Raw genomic sequence first — 19,031 nt, forward strand, 5'->3', positions numbered from 1 at the left:
GTAAAGAAATTGTTAAGCAAACATGTAAATCACAATTCTTATGAGAGTTTCTCATGTTCTCTATGATTGCATTAGGATTGCATGTACTCATATGATTCACATGACATATGCATTGCATGTTTCTTACATGTTATACTCAGTTAGGTAAGTATTTTTGCCATCTGTAATTTGAGATCCAGCAAAAAGCGATTTTAAGGTGTGATTATCCCACGGAATCAGTGAGAATTTTCTAAACATCTTAGAGCGCACATCACGTTGGACCTGTTAATACCAATCAATCATCACTTCAATGCCATAGACTTGAGTATTGTTCTGAGGAAATTTAGTTCAAGGAAAAAGCTTAAAGAATCTAAAAGAATAAACTTTTTCATAAATATACAATAAGTTTAATGTGGGGAAGAGGGCTTGGTTGGTCGTGCAGACATATATTCTTAAATGTATCTATGTTGCATTTTGCCCTTATGTTCTGATTAAAGAATTTTTTTTGTTTGTTTAAGCAGTTTTTCAGATTCTATGTGTTTTCTATTGATAGTCTGGCATATTGACTTTTTTACCCTTATGTACTACTACTACTACTACTACTACTAGTACTACTACTACTACTACTACTACTACTACTACTAATAATAATAATAATAATAATAATAATAATCATCATCATCATCATCATAATTTACTGGTACCAAAGTAATCCCTTTATTCTTAACAAAAACATAAAATATGTGAAACATGAATTTTAAGGAACTTGAAAAGCTGCCATGGCATACTTGCTCTTAACCTTAAGCCAATTCAGCAAAAATGAGGGAATCAGTGAACATATTTAAAAAAAAATAAATAAGTAAAATAAAATAAATTAAATTAAATAAATAAATAAATAAAAGAAATCATGAATAAGTGTGAAATGATGTATAATCAAAACTCATCAGTTACTTACAAAACATCACACTGTATTTATACTGTATGTGATGTATTTGTGACTGAGAAGAGCATGACCCTTAAAATGTATTGCGAAACCATGTACTTCTTTGAGTCTGTTCGTCTGGTTGATTCATTTAGGAAAGTTGGTGTGATAGGATGCAAACTGCTAACATATAAAAGGCTCGAGTTCATTTTCATTTCTCAGTTCTCAACCTTGCAAGATGATACGAAAGGTACTGTCACTCATTTTTTTTGCCATATTTTCAAATCTTTTAGTGTAACCTCTTATAGATATAGTCATTTTATAATATGTATTTAGATTTTTAAAAATGTTTAATTCTTAATTTTGTTTTTCAGAGTGTTACAGAGAGCTTTGGTACAGCCATATCATCTTTGACTACAGCCCATCTTACTGATGGAGTTATCAGAAGAAGCAAGAGAATGATGCTGGACACACTGGGGGTTGGATTACGAGGAACCAGCACCCCGGTCTTTAATGTGGCTTTTGAGTACAGTAAGGTAAACACTATACTTCATATTTCAAACATTAGACTACATATTTCATTATACAATGTAGTATTAAATAAAGACAATGTTAAATTACATTTCTTCATGTCTCTTTTTGTGTACTTCTAATTTAACTTTTATGTTTGTAAATGTTTATTTTATTAGAGATACCAAGCCCAACAGAAAAGCAGTGTGTGGGGAAGACCAGGGTCATTTCTTCCACCTCATTATGCCGCATTTGTCAATGGGGTTGCGGTAGGTCACCAATAACGCTAACATTCTGATGATTTTACTGTTATATTTCTGGGAATTCTTGATAACAATGGTAACAGTTCATACCTCTAAACAACTCTTCAATGCTGGGTTGCACCTCTCTCTTTTATAAGGAACACAAATATAGTTTTATATTTTGATGTTTAATTAGATATTTCTATATGCTTTGTCCAGTAAAGTAGACTTTGTATGAGCAAACAGTGTAATTTGGTTAATATTGTTCTTCTTTTTTATTTTAAAATAAAATAAAATTGAGAGACAGCTTCCATGTGAAAGTGAAAGGAGCAAAGACTCAGTTGTTGTTTCACATATAAAGTGAAATGGCACTAAAATTCCATCATGTTATGTATTTGTCTTTATAACAGTAGAAAATATTCAATGCAATCTCATTGCAGCATCACTGCTCATGTCCTATATCTGGCTGAAAATCATGGTTAGGCATTTGATTGGGTTTATAACTTTCTAAGTGTATTCTGAAGTGATATTTCCGCCTGAAACTTTTTAGGCTCTACACTTTACTACACTCTACATCATGTTGATCATTTCTCCCTTAGGTGCACTCTATGGATTTTGATGACACCTGGCATCCTGCCACTCACCCCTCTGGAGCTGTGCTGCCTGCTCTGTTTGCTCTAGCAGAGAATCTGCATTCTAAACCTTCAGGCTTGGACCTACTTCTGGCCTTCAATGTGGGACTTGAAGTTCAGGGGAGATTGATGAGGTTTTCAGAAGAGGCTCATAACATCCCCAAAAGGTAGTGTTGGCTAACAACAACAAATATATCATTCTGAGTTAACAATCTCAAAGTACCTACATTAAAAAAGACTAGAAGGTCAAAACAAAGTATTTATAACAAGGTACATTAATGAAGCAATCCAAAATCAATAATTAACTATAAATATGCAAACTATGGGTATAAAAATGGTATGCGTTTGATACAAACTCTAAAGTACTCACTACCTATTTTGTGTAGAAAGTTATTACTAAACTAAATTGAACTACATTTGGCCAGTTTAATTTTGTACATTGCACTAACCTGGTTGTGCTAGAATGTAGAGGAATGTAAAAGAAATTGCTGTAATGAATCACTGCCAATCATGAAAAGTATATTACAAGAAGAAAAATGCCCTGAATTAAGAATCAACCAAGCACATATTCAACTTGGATTCAAAAAATATTTTATAGCTAGTTCTGTGCATATTTTTCTAGAACACTATCCTGAGGTTTAGGGCCAATGTAATAAAAGGCAAACATGATGAATTCACGTTAGAATCATATTTTACACCCCAGCGCACTCTATTTTAGAGAATTGTAACTTGCTATAATCTGTGGTACAAAAATGTTGCCATTTATCTTCAAGTAACAGCTTATCGGTTATGCTACACCTTTTGCCCTTCTTTCTCAGGTTCCATCCTCCTACAGTTGTTGGAGTTATGGGCAGTGCAGCTGCCACAGCCAAACTGATGGGTCTGTCCACATCACAGACTATGGCAGCTCTTGCTATCGCATGTTCATCTGCTGGTGCTCCACTGGCTAATGCTGCTACTCAGACCAAGCCACTGCACTTGGGAAATGCCGCTAGTAGAGGCCTGGAGGCATCTCAGCTTGCTCTTCTTGGTCTGGAGGGCAACAAACGCATTCTGGACCTGGAGTCAGGCTTTAGCATCTTCTACCAAGATTATTTACCACGTCATCTGGCTGAGGTTTCCCCAACTAACCAGTACAGATGGTTGCTGGAAGAACAGGATATTGCATTTAAGCGCTTTCCTGCCCACCTCGGCATGCACTGGGTAGCTGATGCAGCGGTAAATGTGAGAAACAAAATTCACACCATACAGCCAAATGCTGATCTTAGTCAAATTAAAAGGATTGTACTGAGAGTCCCTTCATCCAGATACATAGACTGTCCACTCCCAGTGACAGAGCACCAGGCTAGACACTCATACCAATTCAATTGCTGCAGTGCTCTGCTCGATGGTGAGGTCACTGTGGACTCCTTCAGCAGTAAAATGATGGAAAGGAAAGCACTGAAAGACCTGCTCCTCAAGGTCCATCTGGAAAATCCAGAAGACAATCAGGCTAGTTTTGAAAAGATGTACTCTGAAGTTGTGGTGGAGATGGCAAACAGCGAAACACACACAGCACGTTGCAATACATTTTATGGTCACTGGAGAAAGCCTCTCAGTCAGGAGCATTTGATCAGAAAATTTAAGAATAATGCTTTGACTGTGCTGAGCACAGATGCTGTAGATAGCATTGTGCAACTTATTGACAACTTGGAGACAGTCACTGACTGTTCTGTCCTGTGGTCATTCATGCAATTTCATAAGCACATAAACCACCACAATGAATTGTATTATTCAGCATCTGCTTAAATGATACATAAAATTTAAACTTAAGTTGACTTTTGTATGATGTCATGACACCTATGTGGTAATATCCTTACAATATAGAAACTAGGAGAGAATAGAAGTTCATGAGCACTGACTCACTGAGAGGCTGTCTGTGGAAAGAAAAGGAAATGACAGAATGATGAATGACAACAGAGTATTTCAGTTCAGTCAGTCACGTGAAGTTTATTTAAGAAATTCTACTTCACAATTAACATGTGCATTACGGTTGTCAGGCAAAGATCCTTCCCTGATGCTTTTAGGATGTAATTACATAAAAATCCAGCAGATTTAGATTCTCTGATTTGTGCTTCTAGATTGTATTTAGACAAGTTTAAGAACATCTTGAATCATCACGCCAATGCCATCAAATATCTCATGGAGAGGTGCCTTACACATAAAGGCACAGGTGGTGACAATCTTATTTTTCTCATCCACATGGGCTTCATTGACATTCTTGCAGATGTGTTTGCAGCCCAGCTGGGTGATGGCTTCTGCAGTCCCTGGAACATCAGGAGATCTGAAAAATCAAATAAATCCCAATGCTTGCTCATTATCTGCACAATGTTTTTTGTCTTCTTTCTTCAGATACTGAATAATGGAATCATTATGTACCGACGTGAATTGATACACACATTGTTAAAATGCAAGATGATGTAAAGAAAGTGGCCTATCCTGCATGTTGCTGTCTACATATCGGGCTATTTTATAATAACTATTTAACCTGATGGTGCTAATATGTACCTAAATAAATTAGAATACATCTTTAAATGAAAAATTACTCTATCTAACAAAAAAAGAAAACAAAATAGTACACAAAAACTGGAAAAAACACAAATAAACTATTAAAAATACAACCTTCCATTTTGATTTTTTTTGCTACTGTTCTGTTAAACTGGTATTTGCCCTGCTTAATTCAGAAATTTGACTATGTAAAAATATTAAAGAACTACTTCTATTACAGACACACCACTAAACCAACTTCCACATATACTTGCAACCATAAGGTATCATTGATTTCACATGACAGAAACTACTCTGAAACTAGAACCTAGAAGCAGATGCAGGCAGAAGGCTAGTCTAGATGAAGCCTGCATTAATTCTACAGTCAACTACCAAGACTACGCTAAAAAAATTCATCACTTTGGATGAAGTGGAGGAATGTGTGAGACACGCGTCTAAGTATGTAAAAATTCAAAAAAGTTTAATTAGAGATTTCTTGGCAATTCCACTGAAAGATGCCCCACTTAGTTCTATATTTATAACTTAATCTACTTATGGAAAAATCATTACTGCTATAGATTAAAGTTCACAATGGAAAATGCATATGACATTTGATTGTCATTTGTGTCATTTGACAAACTGTAGACTTTATTCGTACTTCTCAAGTTCTATTTCAAGTTTTATTAACACATTTTGCATCTAAACTCAAAACAGTTTATTATTGTTTTTGCATTTCTCCAATGTCTTTTCATCTTCTCTTAGAAGAAGTGTGGGGAAAAACACACAAAAATGTAACCTAATGCCATGCAAGTAAGCATTTTCTTATAATTATATATTATATATATACATACACCCTGACAAAAGTCTTGTCGCCTATCCAAGTTGTAGGAACAACAAATAATAACTTGACTTCTAGCTGATCATTTGGAATCAGAAGTGGCTTATATGAAAGGCAAAGGCCTCTAGATTACGCTTATTTTACCAAAATAAAATCTTATCATGCCGTGAGTTTTAATTATTTAATTAGGACATAAAGGTCAGACTTTGCTTAGACAAAAGTCTTGTCACTTAACAGAAATAATGTACAGTACAGAACATAAAGTCATGGTGCAGTGGAAAAAGAATTAATATTGTGTATGACTCCCATGAGCTTGGAGGACTGCATCCATACGTCTCGGCAATGACTCAAATAACTTATTAATAAAGTCATCTGGAATGGCAAAGAAAGCATTCTTGCAGGACTCCCAGAGTTCATCAAGATTCTTTGGTTTCATCTTCAATGCCTCCTCCTTCATCTTACCCCAGACATGCTCAATAATGTTCATGTCTGGTGACTGGGCTGGCAAATCCTGGAGCACCTTGACCTTCTTTGCTTGCAGGAACTTTGATGTGGAGGCTGAAGTATGAGAAGGAGCGCCATCCTGCTGAAGAATTTGTCCTCTCCTGTGGTTTGGAATGTAATGGGCAGCAAGAATGTCTTGATACCTCAGGCTGTTGATGTTGCCATCCACTCTGCAGATCTCTCGGACGCCCCCATACTGAATGTAACCCCAAACCATGATTTTTCCTCCACCGGACTGTTTTCTGTGTGAATCTTTGGTCCATGCGGGTTCCAATAGGTCTTCTGCAGTATTTGCGATGATTGGGATGCAGTTCAATAGATGATTCTATTGAATCATCTAACCCTGCCTGACCTGGGCCTGTCATGAACTTCACCAGTTTCTTCAAATCTTTTTCTTATCCTCTCCACATGACGTTTAGATACATTAAAGATGTCTGCCACCTCAGCAGGAGACTTGGTCTTCAGGCTCTTGATGATCAGCACTGTGGTTGAATCTTTGGCATGCTGTCAGGTCAGGATGCATTTCAAATGAAGGTTGGGTGTGCTGGGGTTCTTCTTCTACACACCTGGGAATGTGTTAATTACAGTATTTGTCACAGGTGATGCTCTAATCTGTGATTGGTTGAATCCTTTAAAGATGTGACAAGACTTTTGTCTAAGCAAAGTCTGACCTTTTTGTCCTAATTAAATAATTAAAAATCACAGCATGATAAGATTTTATTTTGGTAAAATAAGCGTAATCTAGAGGCCTTTGCCTTTCATATAAGCCACTTCTGATTCCAAATGATCAACTAGAAGTCAAGTTATTATTTGTTGTTCCTACAACTTGGATAGGCGACAAGACTTTTGTCAGGGTGTGTATATACATAATTCATAACATGTTTTTAACTGCCTCTGTGCCTGAACATATCTAACTAAACACTAACTTATGTCAAAATAACATCATGTCTTTATATTTATTCAGATAAAGAGAACTTATCTTCCACCCAGTTCCATCTGCCTTAAAAATAGCATAAATTTATATACTTATTATTTGTATATTAAACATATTTTTTTATTTTGACCAAAATGGTATTCCATATGCAAGTGCCCAGAAAGCACAGTTATGTTTTGCTGTCCTTATTTCAAATACATTTTAATGAAATAATTTAATAATATGTTTGTTTGTTTTTTGCTTTTTTTTTCCATCACTGTTCATCACTTTGCACAACCTCGCACATTTGCACAACTGACACTTTGACACTGGACTGGCACAAGTCACTTTATACAATTATTCCAGCACATGGACACTTTAATGATAAACACTGGATCACCTCAATATATGCCATATACACATACATCCCTTCACGTTCATGTCTGCATTTATGTGTGTATATATATGTGTGTATACCACTTTGTTAGTGTATATATATAATATATATATTTATCTACTTGCACCTATATTTTCATATTTTATTTTATTTTTATTTATCTATATTATATTGTATTTACTTTATTTTCTATTTTTATACTTTTAAGATACTCTAGTTTTACTTTTATCTTTATTTTTTATGGATCTCTTTCTCAAATACTTTTTATAAATGTTTACATGCCAGACAGTCGTGAAAAAACATTTCACTGCATGTCGTACTGTGTATGTAAATGTATGTGACAAATAACATTTGAATTTGGCATCAGCAGTGTAACCTAAAAAAGCTTTAAGTTTAATCTGTAGCCTGTGTATGGCTATGAGTTAAAGCACAGACACATAACTAAAGCTGCCTGAAAGCTGTACAGCTGTCACAATCTGTTGTGAAATGTGATCAAGTGGTTCAGGTTCTTACGCCTCTAGAAAGGATCTCTCACACAATGCAGTAGTACCTTTCGTCTTTGTCATTGCCAACTGTGACTTCACAGCCAGGGAAGACCTTAGCTGCCAGTACTGGAGAGATGCAGCACAAGCCAATGGGTTTCTTCTCAGCATGGAAAGCCTGCAGGACTGCTTTAACCTGCTCATTCACACAGCAGTCTTTGCCTTGTACTGCCCAGCTGCACAGATTCTTTGCAACTCCAAAGCCACCTGTCAAACCAGAAAATTCAACGGTAAACCATACACTGCATTTCATGGTAGGCCAGGAATAATTATTCCTCAAGTTTTGAGCTAGTAATCCGAAGATTAGGAGTAATCATCAATGTGACAGCCAGACAGGCACTGCAGGGCCCCTGAGCAAATCTGGAACCTTCTAATATTCAGCTCAACAATAAGTTGATTTATAAGTAAGCGTCAAATCAATAAACTTGATTGTATTTCAATCAAGGTGGTGCAATGGGTAGCACTGCTACAGCTTCAGGTTACCCAGTTTGATTCTGAGCTTGGGTTGCTCTTTGGGTGAAGATTCCCAACCAGGTGTACTCCTGTCTCATGTCCAGTGCTGCTGGTAAATAATCTGGACATACTGTGACCCTGACCAGGACAAAGTACAGGGTGTCCCAAAAGACTCCAAACATATGGGGAAATTAACATAAAAAGTAGCTTTATTTATAAGTAGCTTTATCCTCTACACGATGCTATTCTTTGTAAAACCATGGTGTTGTCTCTTTCATTCTTTTTTTCTTTTTTAACGCCATGCCAGCTTATGGCTATATTCATGGCGAGAGTCAGTTTTTGTTATTCAATATTAAAACTATACTGTATAAGATGTTTAAGATTAACTTTAGGAACTTTAAAACCGAAGATGGGTTTACTTGTTTAAAAACTTTTTCAAAAGTGTCTGGTGTTGTCTCTCCCACTCATGCTAACTCATGTTAAGAGATCTGGGGTTATGTATGTGCATTTCAGATATGTTCCTTTAAATGATCTTTGTGCTGAATCTTTTCCTGGTACACCATGGCCTTATTTTATCAAAGGTTTTCTTAATAGTTTATGCCACGCTCACACATACAGCAATTTTATTACTGCAGTTCACCAGTAAGTGTTCCTAATACTGGTCATCCTAGTAATTATGGGTGATGCAACTAGCTAAAATTACACATTTTGGAAGGAGAGAGTTTGTATGCAAAATTCACCAGTGTTTAGATGCATCATATCATACAAGATGCAGTGTGTGCAAAAAAGTATAATAAAGTTATATTTCCAAAATAAAAAAAGGTTTAAATCCTGTAGCATTGAAATGTCTGTTTTATGAACTACAATATATTTCCTGTTTTATACAACATGAAAAACAGACTTGTTTTTAATCATATAACAAAACATAAGGTTTCAGTAGTAATCAATGTGGGGTCAGCACTCTAACCTGGGAAAATAATGGCATCAAAATCCTTCGCAGTGAGTTCAGACAGATCTTGAATGTCACCTCGGGCAAGTCGAGCACTTTCCACCAGCACATTGCGCTTCTCCTCAGTCGGAGCCCCCTTCACGTGATCTACAACATGCATCTGATCAACGCTGGGTGCGAATATTTTAACCTGGAATAGTGACAACAGTAATTATTGAGCTTAATTTATATAGCAACTTTCCAAAACCCTTTTTAAAATTTTACTGAAAAAATAATGATAATAAAAAAATTTGAACTAAACACAGAAAGAAAAAGAAAGAAAGGGGCAAATGATGTGTAGGAAATGCTTGTTTTCTGCAAACATTTTCATTCTGCTGTTTATAAAAATACAATGAAGAGAGAGAGAGAGAGAGAGAGAGAGAGAGAGAGAGGGGACATTATGAGACAAGGGATTCTCAAATATTTTGTGTATGTATAATACTTTCTGTGAATGTATGTAAATACAGTTTCATTTTATGACCAAAATCCAATTATGCAAATATTAGGCTCAGTATTCAAAAGTACAATTACTGCAAGGCTATTTATCAGAGCCAAAGAGCTTTTTTAATTAATTCCTGAACTTACCACCGAGGGAATACATTAGGTCCAAGTTATAATTATTTGTAGGCTTGCTTGTATTTGACTCATTGAGGCTTGGTATGCAGTGTACTTAAGTGAAAATTTAGCTTAATTCAAAAAGATGGACGCATTGGGAGGGCATGGTGGTGTAGTGGTTAGGCTTGTTCGCCTGTGTATTTGGAATTTAAATGATCTCCCCGTGCTTCAGCATTTCCTCCAGGTCTTATACTTCCTACTCCAAGGACATGCGCTGTAGGCTCTAAATCTCTAAATTGTCCATAGTGTGTGAGTGTGTTTCATTATGCCCTGTAATGGGTTGAAACCCTGTCCAGTGTGCTCGACCCCCCCCCCCAAGCAAATAAGACAATTCAACTTTATACAAATCTAATATGTGTTTCCTGAACATATGAAAAAAATATATACTAAAGTAGGTACTGAGGGTGTTCATCCTCACACTGCAGTCTGGTGGCTTATTTATAATTAAATATACACTGATAGCTATAGTATTCACTTCACTGTGTAGGATGAAAAAATTCCATTATGAATTGGCATGATTTCTATATTGATTAGATGCTAAATTGAGCCCTTTCACTTGAATAGTATACAGCCATTAGCTGGATGAGGGACTTCGTGATTTGTAGGTATATTTTTGTATGTGGATACTTTTTCTTCTTCTTGGAAATATAATTAAGTATGAGAACAAATGTTCAATGTGAATAAAACCAAAAATTATAAGTATATACCAAAATAACTGAAGCACTGCACTAGACTGAGGTCATCTACGTAATAAGCACCATAACAGTACATACAGTACTGTGTCTTTGGGTTTTTATATTATATATATATATATATTCAATATATATTTAAATACAGATTAGGAACTTTATGCTTGTGTTGAGAAAGCATTATTTATTATAAGTAGGGTCTATCACGACAGAAAAGCAAATTAGAGGAGTATTGTTCATTTTAGTTTTATTTTTTGAGACAGTCAGTAACAGTGACCTCTAGCGGCCACAGCATGTGTGTGCATTCAGCTCCACGTTATAAGTATCTCCTTTTGCAATATGATTAATAAAATAAATAAATTTATTTTAAAAAGCCTAAAAAGAGTTAAACATTTATACGCCAAATGAAAAGGGCATTTCTTTGTGTCGATCATCGCAAATTAGTACACAGTCGTTAACTATTTCTCAAGGTTCTACATGTGAAATACGGAAAGAATGCATTCTGCCTGTTTGTTAAAAGGTATATATCGCCTTTATATGTAGTATTGCGTTATTATCATTTAATTATTATTTATTTATACCATCGTTGTTCCATCTAGTACTATTAGTGTCCATCTGTTCCCCGATTTGTGTATATTGTGTGGGTGTGCACTTGAAAAAGGAGGAACTTACAGTTGCTCCATTTCGGCTTAAATGCACCAGAACTGCAGAAGCCTCGTGGATCTCAGATCCGTCGAAAACGCCACAGCCTGCGAGAACTACAGCTACACGCTTAGACATGATGTAAAGCAACGACAGATTTCACACACTTTCAAGAAAGGCGACTTTTGCAAGGCTTAGTAAAGTGAAAGTGCTGAAGAAATGACTTTCTCGTGTCCGTGACAAACTCCACTAACTAGCGCCAGCAGTTGGTACGGTGGAGAACACACAGCTGAGAGCGGCGCGAACTGCCGGGACTCTTAATATGAAAACTGCGCAGCGAGCAGCCGGCAGGTGTATTGGAGAACATCAGTTTTTTAACACACTGCGCAGGGTTTTTTTTTTCTGTACTACAAATCATTACATTATCTACACAACCTCTGCGTTATCGTTGGTCTAGATCAATATTCACAGTCAAGATGAAGCATGGATGATGAAATAATAATGCGACAAATAGTCGTCAAAATGTGCAAGATATAGTTTGTCGCTAGGACTTCGCCTGCACCATAGACATCCCCAAACTAGAAGTGCATAGGGAAAGTGAACAAGGGAGCATCAGTAAGGAACTGATTTGTAATGAGCCCACTGTCATCGTCACTATAGTATAGGGACCTCAGACAGCACAGGATATTAAAGTACAGTTCAGTAGTGCTGCAGAGCATCCTATAGCAGTCGTGCAGTATTACAGTAATATGTTTAAGATGAGAAACGCGATTAGGAAGACTGTTATTGTAGTATAGTGTCAGGACAGCAGCATCATCAGCAGCAGCACAGATAATGTTACCTGCTGGCTTAAGCTTTGTGTTTCAGTTAGAGAGTCGTCTGTCACTGACTTCCGGTATAATGGGGACATTATTTTCAAAGCATCTGCTAGTCTGACAGGTAGGTACTGAGATAAAAGATGAAGGAAGGAAGAAAGGGAAAGGAAGGAAGTACCAGTCTGTTCTCATCACCTGGTGCAGTAGTTAGAATACAAACCACCAGAGTGTGTCAGACTGCAGTCTTGTATACACACAGCAGAATGAAACATAAAACACTTAAAACATGCTGTTAATTTGTATAACACCACACCACACTTTTATTCTTTATTTAAGAATAGTTACAAGGATTATGGTTAAGAAGCTATACCTTCCTGGTCTATAATGTTTATAATATGTATAATAATTTATTTAATTAGTAATAATTAGAATCAATCTCTAGTCTGATTCTAACAAATCTATTTTTCCAGCCTCTTCGATAGGGCGAACCATCAAGATGTCTCAACATGTTTATTTATTTTTGTTGCTTTTAATTAAGCAGGTAAAAGAGATTAAAAGTCTCTTTTTCAAGAGAAATCTGACCTCTCGCAAGAAAACACACAAAGCAAACGCACAGTACTAATAACTGTATTTATGGATGTTCTCTCCACAGGTGTGTTGATGGCTGTGTTTGTGAACCATATAGCAGGAAGGGTCACTGTGTACTCGGTGCCAGGATGCCCGCAGTGTTTACAGGCCAAGGCTGCTTTACAGGCACTGAATCTACCATTGTGTGAAGTGGACGTGAGTCATGATGCGGCTGTCAGGGCTTGGCTAAATAAGACGACTGGTAGCAGCACTGTGCCACAGATATTCTTTAACAACGTCCATATAGGAGGAAATGACATTCTTCAAAATTTGGTGGGTGAAAACCAGTCGTTAATCAAGGCTTAACGCTAACACTAACTTTAAAAACAAGCAATTAGGTTAATTGTGGTTAAATTGAGGTATATCCCAATCGGCCGTAACATTAAAACCGTGGACAGGTGACGTGATTATCTCGCTGCAATGGCAGCTATCAAGGGGTGGGATGTATTAAGTAGCAGGTAAACAGTCAGTGACTGGAGTTGATGTGTAAGGGGCTGCATAAAGGCAGACTGGTCAGACTGCCCATGCTGACTTCTGTACACCACAGCAAAGCACCTACAATGGGCATGTGGGCATCAGAACCACAGGGCAGTGGAAGAAGGTGGCCTGGTCTGATGAATCATGGTTTCATTTATCATGTAGACATCATGGTGGTGTGTGTCACTTACCTGGTGAAGAAATGGCACAAGAAAGCACTATATGAAGAAGGGCAGCCAGTGGAGAGAGTGATGCCCTGGGCAATGTTCTCCTGGGAAACCTTGAGTACTAGCATTTATTTGGATGTTACTTTGATACGTACCACCTACCTAAACATTGTTGGAGACAAAGTGCACCCCTTCATGGCAATGGTTTTTCCAATTGGTCCTGCCTCTTCCAGCAGGATAATGCTGCCACCTTCCTGCCACACTAAAAAAATGATTCAGGAATAGTTTGAGGAAAATGATAGATGAGGAGTTCAAAGTGTTAACTGGCTCCCAGATCTCACTCTGATTGAGCCTCTGTGGGATGTACTGTGCAAACAAAGCTGATTCATGAAAGCCCACCTCACACCTTACAATTTACCACAGTTTCATATGCTAGTCACCACAGCACACCTTCAGAGGTCTTGTGGAGTCCATGCCTCGAGGGATCAAAGCTGTTTTGGTGTCACAAAGAGGACCAAGACAATTTTAGGCTGGTGGTTTTATTGTTATGGCTGATCAATGTATTTTATAGATATTGCCTTTCATATAACACTTATATATGTGTATATTTAATGTGTGGCTTTTGCATCAATAAATTATCCTTCGTTTCTGTTTTGGTAGCCTTAAAAACTGTTATAGGCCTTTTTATTTTTTCTTAGCCAAAAACTGAGTTATTTTTGTCAGTGTCCTCTATTTTCAGTGGCAGAAATTTAATCTCCAATTAGTGTAACATTTTAAAATGAACACTGTCATTTCTTTAGACTGCTGAAGAACTTGAACCTCTGGTACGTATGGTGAAGGAGAAGCCTGTGCCTCCAGATGCTCTACCCTTACCTGCAGCAAACAGCCCTGAGTGTGAGGAGAAGGACAGAGGAGGTTTGTGTGCACAAACTGCATGTGGACTGTTACTTTCAAGGTGCTCTACACGCCTGTTTGTTTGCTTCCTTTCACATTAAGCCTGAATGTGGAAATGCGGTGTTAATGAATCTGTCTGTAGTTTTTTATTTTTATTTTTTCTGTTTGTTTTTGTACAAGAATTTTCCCTCTGGAATGCCTCCCAGCTGCATGTGCAGTTACAACCAGTATCTCCTAGAACACTCTCTGTGGTCATCTCTGTAGTTAGTTAGTTGGTTAATAGATAAAAGTCAATATGATCAGTATCTCAGGCTCTGTTGACAGACTGTGAGAGGGAATCTTCTGGACACATTGTGGAGGAATGAGGAGACGTGGATTGATTGACGGCCGCAGGAGGTGGCTGATGATGTACAGAGCTGACGAATTGGCTTTGTAGAGAGAAGGGTAGGATACCACAAATGAGTTTGTAGCAGACAGGGAAGATGAAAAGATAAATAGGCATGAACAACGGTATAATAAATAACAGTTTTACGGCTCATTATACTGTATATTCTTTCCTATAATAACAGCTTGTTCTGTTCATCAAATTACTCTTTGATTAAAACAAACAAAAATCTTCTTAGTAAAAGCATCTAGATAGAATTATTGACATTTCTTCAAAAATGTTTTCTTAAATCAGCAGATCCCGAGGGTCCTTTATATGGTTCTATTTTTTTAAAGGTGAAATCTTTTGGTCATAGGTACCTACAAACCAAATAAAATTTAGGGAGCCTTTTTAATTTGATGTCCCTTGCAAAATGCAGAATAAAAGCTGGTGTGATCTAACAGAACCTATTGTGTTTTACTGATTGGATAAAAGTAGCCACTTATTCAAGGTACACTGCACTACACTATAAGTCACCTCTGAAGAAATGACAGCACATTGCATCAATAAATTGTACAAAAATCTTTCAGACAGTTGTGTTTCCTGTTAGAGGTAGAGGCTTGTGGTCATTGGTGTATTTGTAAATACATTTATCCTCTACTGTGATACTATCTGACTTGTAGTCTTTAGCCTTTGTGTAGATCAATATCATATTCTTTCATTTAAAATCCCTTTTTGTCTGTATTGACACATCAAACCCACTCCATTTAAGTGCATATTCTCCTCTAGACCTGCATGTGTTTATAATCTGCACGCATCTAGACTCTCCTTCAAGCTTGGGGCTTTACTGTTCTTTACATGCTCATGCGTTATTTCCCTTCAGTTTTAGCACATGGAGAATAAAGGCTATTTATTAACATTATTTCAGCAATTTCAGCTTCTGAATTATCTGAGGCCCTGAGGAATCTGATCATGAAACTGTACTCTGATCACCTCTCTGCTGATGGCAAGGTACTAACTACCCTGTTCTAACATGCAGTATTTCAACACGTTTAATGTAAACGGGTAATATTACTCTATTTATTTATCATTATCTTTTAAACTTTGTTCAAATGAAGTGGGTTTGGTGTAATTAATCTTCATGAATCTACTATATGTTATGTGGAGTTATTTTCTTTTTCTTCTGCAGTCAGTGGACTATAAGGCCATGTCTAAAAGCACATGTTATGAACGATATTGTGAGTTGGCTGTGTACCTGCAGCGTGTAGAGCTGCTCTCTTTGAGTCATGAGGAGAGGCTGGCTTTCTTCATCAATGTTTACAATGCGCTGGTTATTCATGGGTACCTGCGCCTCGGCTTCCCCAAAAACATTTGGCAGAGGTACCGGGTAAGAAGATGCTTTGTTTTAGTCTGAAATGCTATTTTATGTATGCTTGAAAGAACAGTTTTATAAATAAAGAAAAATATATTATTGTGCAGTTCTTCAACTATGTAAGCTACCTGATTGGAGGAGAGGTTTTCACACTCCAGGATATTGAGAATGGAGTGCTGCGGGGAAACAGGAAAGGAATAGCACAACTTCTGAAACCCTTCTCAAAGAATGACCCGAGGCTACAGGTGACATGCATCTGTCTCATACTGCTTTTAACACTTGTTTAAATATGTTTGCAGGGGAAGTCTGGTGTGCTTATAATCCAAGCATTCAAGAGCATGTTGAGAGTATAAATGAATCCATCCATGCATTCAAAAAGCAACAACATTCATCCTCAGACTCAGTTCCTTGTATCATTGTCTTCAACAGGATCATTAATAACTAGTTTTTCCTGACTAATGTCTTTTTGATTGTTTGTTTCTCAGGGGCACTGCATCATTTATTCTATTAGCAACACCATCAAATGCACACAATTCACTTAATGATACTGATTATCTATTTTATTTTTTATGTCAGAGGAATATGTGTTAATTAGCCAATGCCATTTCTTGCATTTTAATGTGTTTTTAACATGTTATGACAAGGGTGTCCAATCTTATCTGGAAACGGTCAGTGTGGGTGCAGGATTTCATTCCAACAAAGCAGAAGCCACACCTGAGTCTCTTGAAAGCCAAGATCAACTGAATAAACAGGTGGAATCAGATGTGGCTCCTACTTGGTTGGAATGAAAACCTGCACCCGCACCAGGCCTTTGTGAATAACATTGGGCACTCATGTGCTGGGTATACTTTCAATTTAATATAATGCTGTTCATTTTTTTTTCATTTACTAAGTTGACTTATTCAAATAGAAGGTAATGACTGTACAAAGTAACACAATTATTACACTTCATATAGTATGCTTTATTGGTAGCTGTGTTGTTTTTAAAACAATGAGTTTCATTTAACCAATTCTGTGTTTTGTGATGCCTCATTAGGTTTCACTTCCTGAAGCAGAGCCTCTAATTCATTTTGCACTGAACTGTGGTGCAAAAGGCTGCCCGCCCATTAGGACCTACACCTCAAAGGTGCATTGACTTTGTTAACTTGTTCATTTCAAATAATCAGTGTTATTATTACTTGATTCGAAATGTCTCTTACCAGGACATTGGCAGTCAGCTGCGGACTGCTGCTGAGGCATTTCTGGAGGCTGATGATGGCTGCATTGTGGAATCTATGAAAAGAGAGGTGAAGCTTAGCCAGATCTTCAAATGGTACAAGGCAGATTTTGGAGACACTGATGAACAGGTAGCCTGATTCCAAAGCTTAAGCCAGTTTGAAAGTCATTTGTTCATCTTTTTGAGCTTGAAACATAACTAAACGTTTCAAGTTACACACAGCATGTACAAGGTCTTATTATATATGTTATGTTCTCCTGTGCAGTTGCTGAACTGGGTTTTAAACCACATGAGGGCATCTCAAAAGAAGACAAGTCTGAAAACTCTTCTATCTACAGGGAATGTTAAAGTAAGCTATATGCCTTATGACTGGTCCACCAACAGCACACACTGACTCTATTACTAAAAATGTAGGAATTTGGGATGACCTGTCTAACACTGAGTTATAGGTTTATATTTTCTTTAGCAAATGCATGAGAGCACAGATTTTACTATGGCTGTAGCCAGCTTCTCTGTCTAGGATAAAAAATTAAAACACAGAAAAAGCTGGCCTTGCTTTTAAATGGATAACTATGCATCTCGATTTTTAACAATAATTCTGTACACTCCAAAGGGCACATTTTCCTACCAGCAGTTATCCCTTCCCTTCCAGTTATTTCCTTAATGATTATCTACTTTGTCTTAACCCACTTGATTTCTCTTAAACTGATTTAAAGATTATATTAATTATGATATATAACTTAGTTTTCTTTCCCATATTATTAATTTAGCTTGTGTGATCCATTATTGCTATGAAGACAAATGAATATTTGTAGTAGCTATAAGCACTAAGACTTTATGCCTTATTGGGATTGTTTAGCATGGACTCTATCAGCAAATGGCCCTAAAAGCATAAGAATGCATGCCACTGTACCAATATTATTTTTAGTATTCAATATTATTATTATCACATGGATCACAGTGAGCATAAACTGCAGTCCATGACTTGTTTTCCATTTAAAATGTCAATATCAATGCTTACATAATATCATATTAATTGATTTGTCTGTGCACTTGTTGCCATTTTTAAACAAATCTGATGGGAGTTGAGCATGTGTTGTGAAATCAATTGCATGTTGTATGGAAAGGATGAAATTTACGAAAAATACACATCGAAATGTATAAAAGATCTTATATCTTTTCACCTTTTTAATAGATGACACCTATATACCAAGTGCACCTCATACTTAGTTCAGGAATTTCTGTTCGATATTTGATTGACTGATAGACTTATATATGCAATATATGCAGGACACTATATATTGAATTCAGCAGGTGAATGATTTTATAAACCAGGAAAAGATTCATTATTATACTAATCAGGAATTAAACCAATGCAAAGCTGACTGGCTAATATTGGATTCATTCTGTTGCATGAACCTGGGTTGAGCAATATTATGCACTGATGAATACATTATGTTAATGCAAGCTTTAAAAATAAAGCACATGTATCCTCTGGTTTCTGAAACATGTAAACTAATAAAAAATAAATTAAGAAATTCTCCAAATGATCATGGGTCCCTGTTGTTATCTGAAGCTTGTGAATTGAATGATGTGGATCATTTTGAAGAGACAATAAATTGGTTGCACTTCCTGTCATATGCAGCTGGAGTCACTGTTGAACTTTTTCTGTTGTATTTTCAAGCATCTTTACATGAAGCCACTAAA

At 36.7% G+C, this 19,031-nt stretch overlaps 3 protein-coding genes across 3 annotated transcripts; 2 read left to right on the plus strand and 1 right to left on the minus strand.

Moving 5' to 3' along the window:
- Nucleotides 1-1,069: 1,069 nt before the first annotated feature.
- On the plus strand, nt 1,070-4,158 carry acod1 (aconitate decarboxylase 1). The gene is made up of 5 exons (XM_058392727.1): nt 1,070-1,151; nt 1,276-1,437; nt 1,591-1,680; nt 2,253-2,452; nt 3,104-4,158. Exons 1-5 carry the CDS (start codon nt 1,140-1,142, stop codon nt 4,071-4,073), a joined length of 1,434 nt encoding a protein of 477 aa, XP_058248710.1. The 5' UTR covers nt 1,070-1,139; the 3' UTR covers nt 4,074-4,158.
- Nucleotides 4,159-4,248: 90 nt separating this feature from the next.
- Nucleotides 4,249-11,697, minus strand: zgc:162944 (uncharacterized protein LOC569993 homolog). Its single transcript, XM_058392731.1, has 4 exons — nt 11,423-11,697; nt 9,426-9,597; nt 8,014-8,212; nt 4,249-4,608 (listed from the first exon to the last, which is right to left on the minus strand). The coding sequence occupies exons 1-4, from the start codon at nt 11,528-11,530 to the stop codon at nt 4,413-4,415; spliced, it is 675 nt and encodes a 224-aa protein (XP_058248714.1). The 5' UTR covers nt 11,531-11,697; the 3' UTR covers nt 4,249-4,412.
- Nucleotides 11,698-12,192: 495 nt separating this feature from the next.
- On the plus strand, nt 12,193-18,804 carry zgc:152951 (uncharacterized protein LOC569013 homolog). The gene is made up of 9 exons (XM_058392730.1): nt 12,193-12,331; nt 12,860-13,107; nt 14,279-14,393; nt 15,665-15,747; nt 15,926-16,123; nt 16,216-16,353; nt 17,145-17,234; nt 17,311-17,454; nt 17,590-18,804. Exons 2-9 carry the CDS (start codon nt 12,868-12,870, stop codon nt 17,716-17,718), a joined length of 1,137 nt encoding a protein of 378 aa, XP_058248713.1. The 5' UTR covers nt 12,193-12,331; nt 12,860-12,867; the 3' UTR covers nt 17,719-18,804.
- Nucleotides 18,805-19,031: the final 227 nt, after the last annotated feature.

This window comes from Hemibagrus wyckioides, linkage group LG06, assembly GCF_019097595.1.
Source record: "Hemibagrus wyckioides isolate EC202008001 linkage group LG06, SWU_Hwy_1.0, whole genome shotgun sequence".
NCBI lineage: Eukaryota > Metazoa > Chordata > Actinopteri > Siluriformes > Bagridae > Hemibagrus > Hemibagrus wyckioides.

Excerpts from the sequence above, each read along its gene's own strand:
- acod1 (XM_058392727.1), top strand. Across the intron at positions 1,438-1,590 it reads TGGCTTTTGAGTACAGTAAG|AGATACCAAGCCCAACAGAA; the intron begins GTAAACACTATA and ends TTATTTTATTAG. Across the intron at positions 1,681-2,252 it reads CATTTGTCAATGGGGTTGCG|GTGCACTCTATGGATTTTGA; the intron begins GTAGGTCACCAA and ends TTTCTCCCTTAG.
- zgc:162944 (XM_058392731.1), bottom strand. The coding sequence starts at position 11,530 with ATGTCTAAGCGTGTAGCTGTAGTTCTCGCAGGCTGTGGCGTTTTCGAC. Across the intron at positions 9,598-11,422 it reads TAAGCCGAAATGGAGCAACT|GTTAAAATATTCGCACCCAG; the intron begins GTAAGTTCCTCC and ends TCACTATTCCAG. Across the intron at positions 8,213-9,425 it reads TGATGCCATTATTTTCCCAG|GTGGCTTTGGAGTTGCAAAG; the intron begins GTTAGAGTGCTG and ends CTGGTTTGACAG.
- zgc:152951 (XM_058392730.1), top strand. The coding sequence starts at position 12,868 with ATGGCTGTGTTTGTGAACCATATAGCAGGAAGGGTCACTGTGTACTCG. Across the intron at positions 14,394-15,664 it reads TGAGGAGAAGGACAGAGGAG|CAATTTCAGCTTCTGAATTA; the intron begins GTTTGTGTGCAC and ends ACATTATTTCAG. Across the intron at positions 16,124-16,215 it reads ACATTTGGCAGAGGTACCGG|TTCTTCAACTATGTAAGCTA; the intron begins GTAAGAAGATGC and ends ATTATTGTGCAG.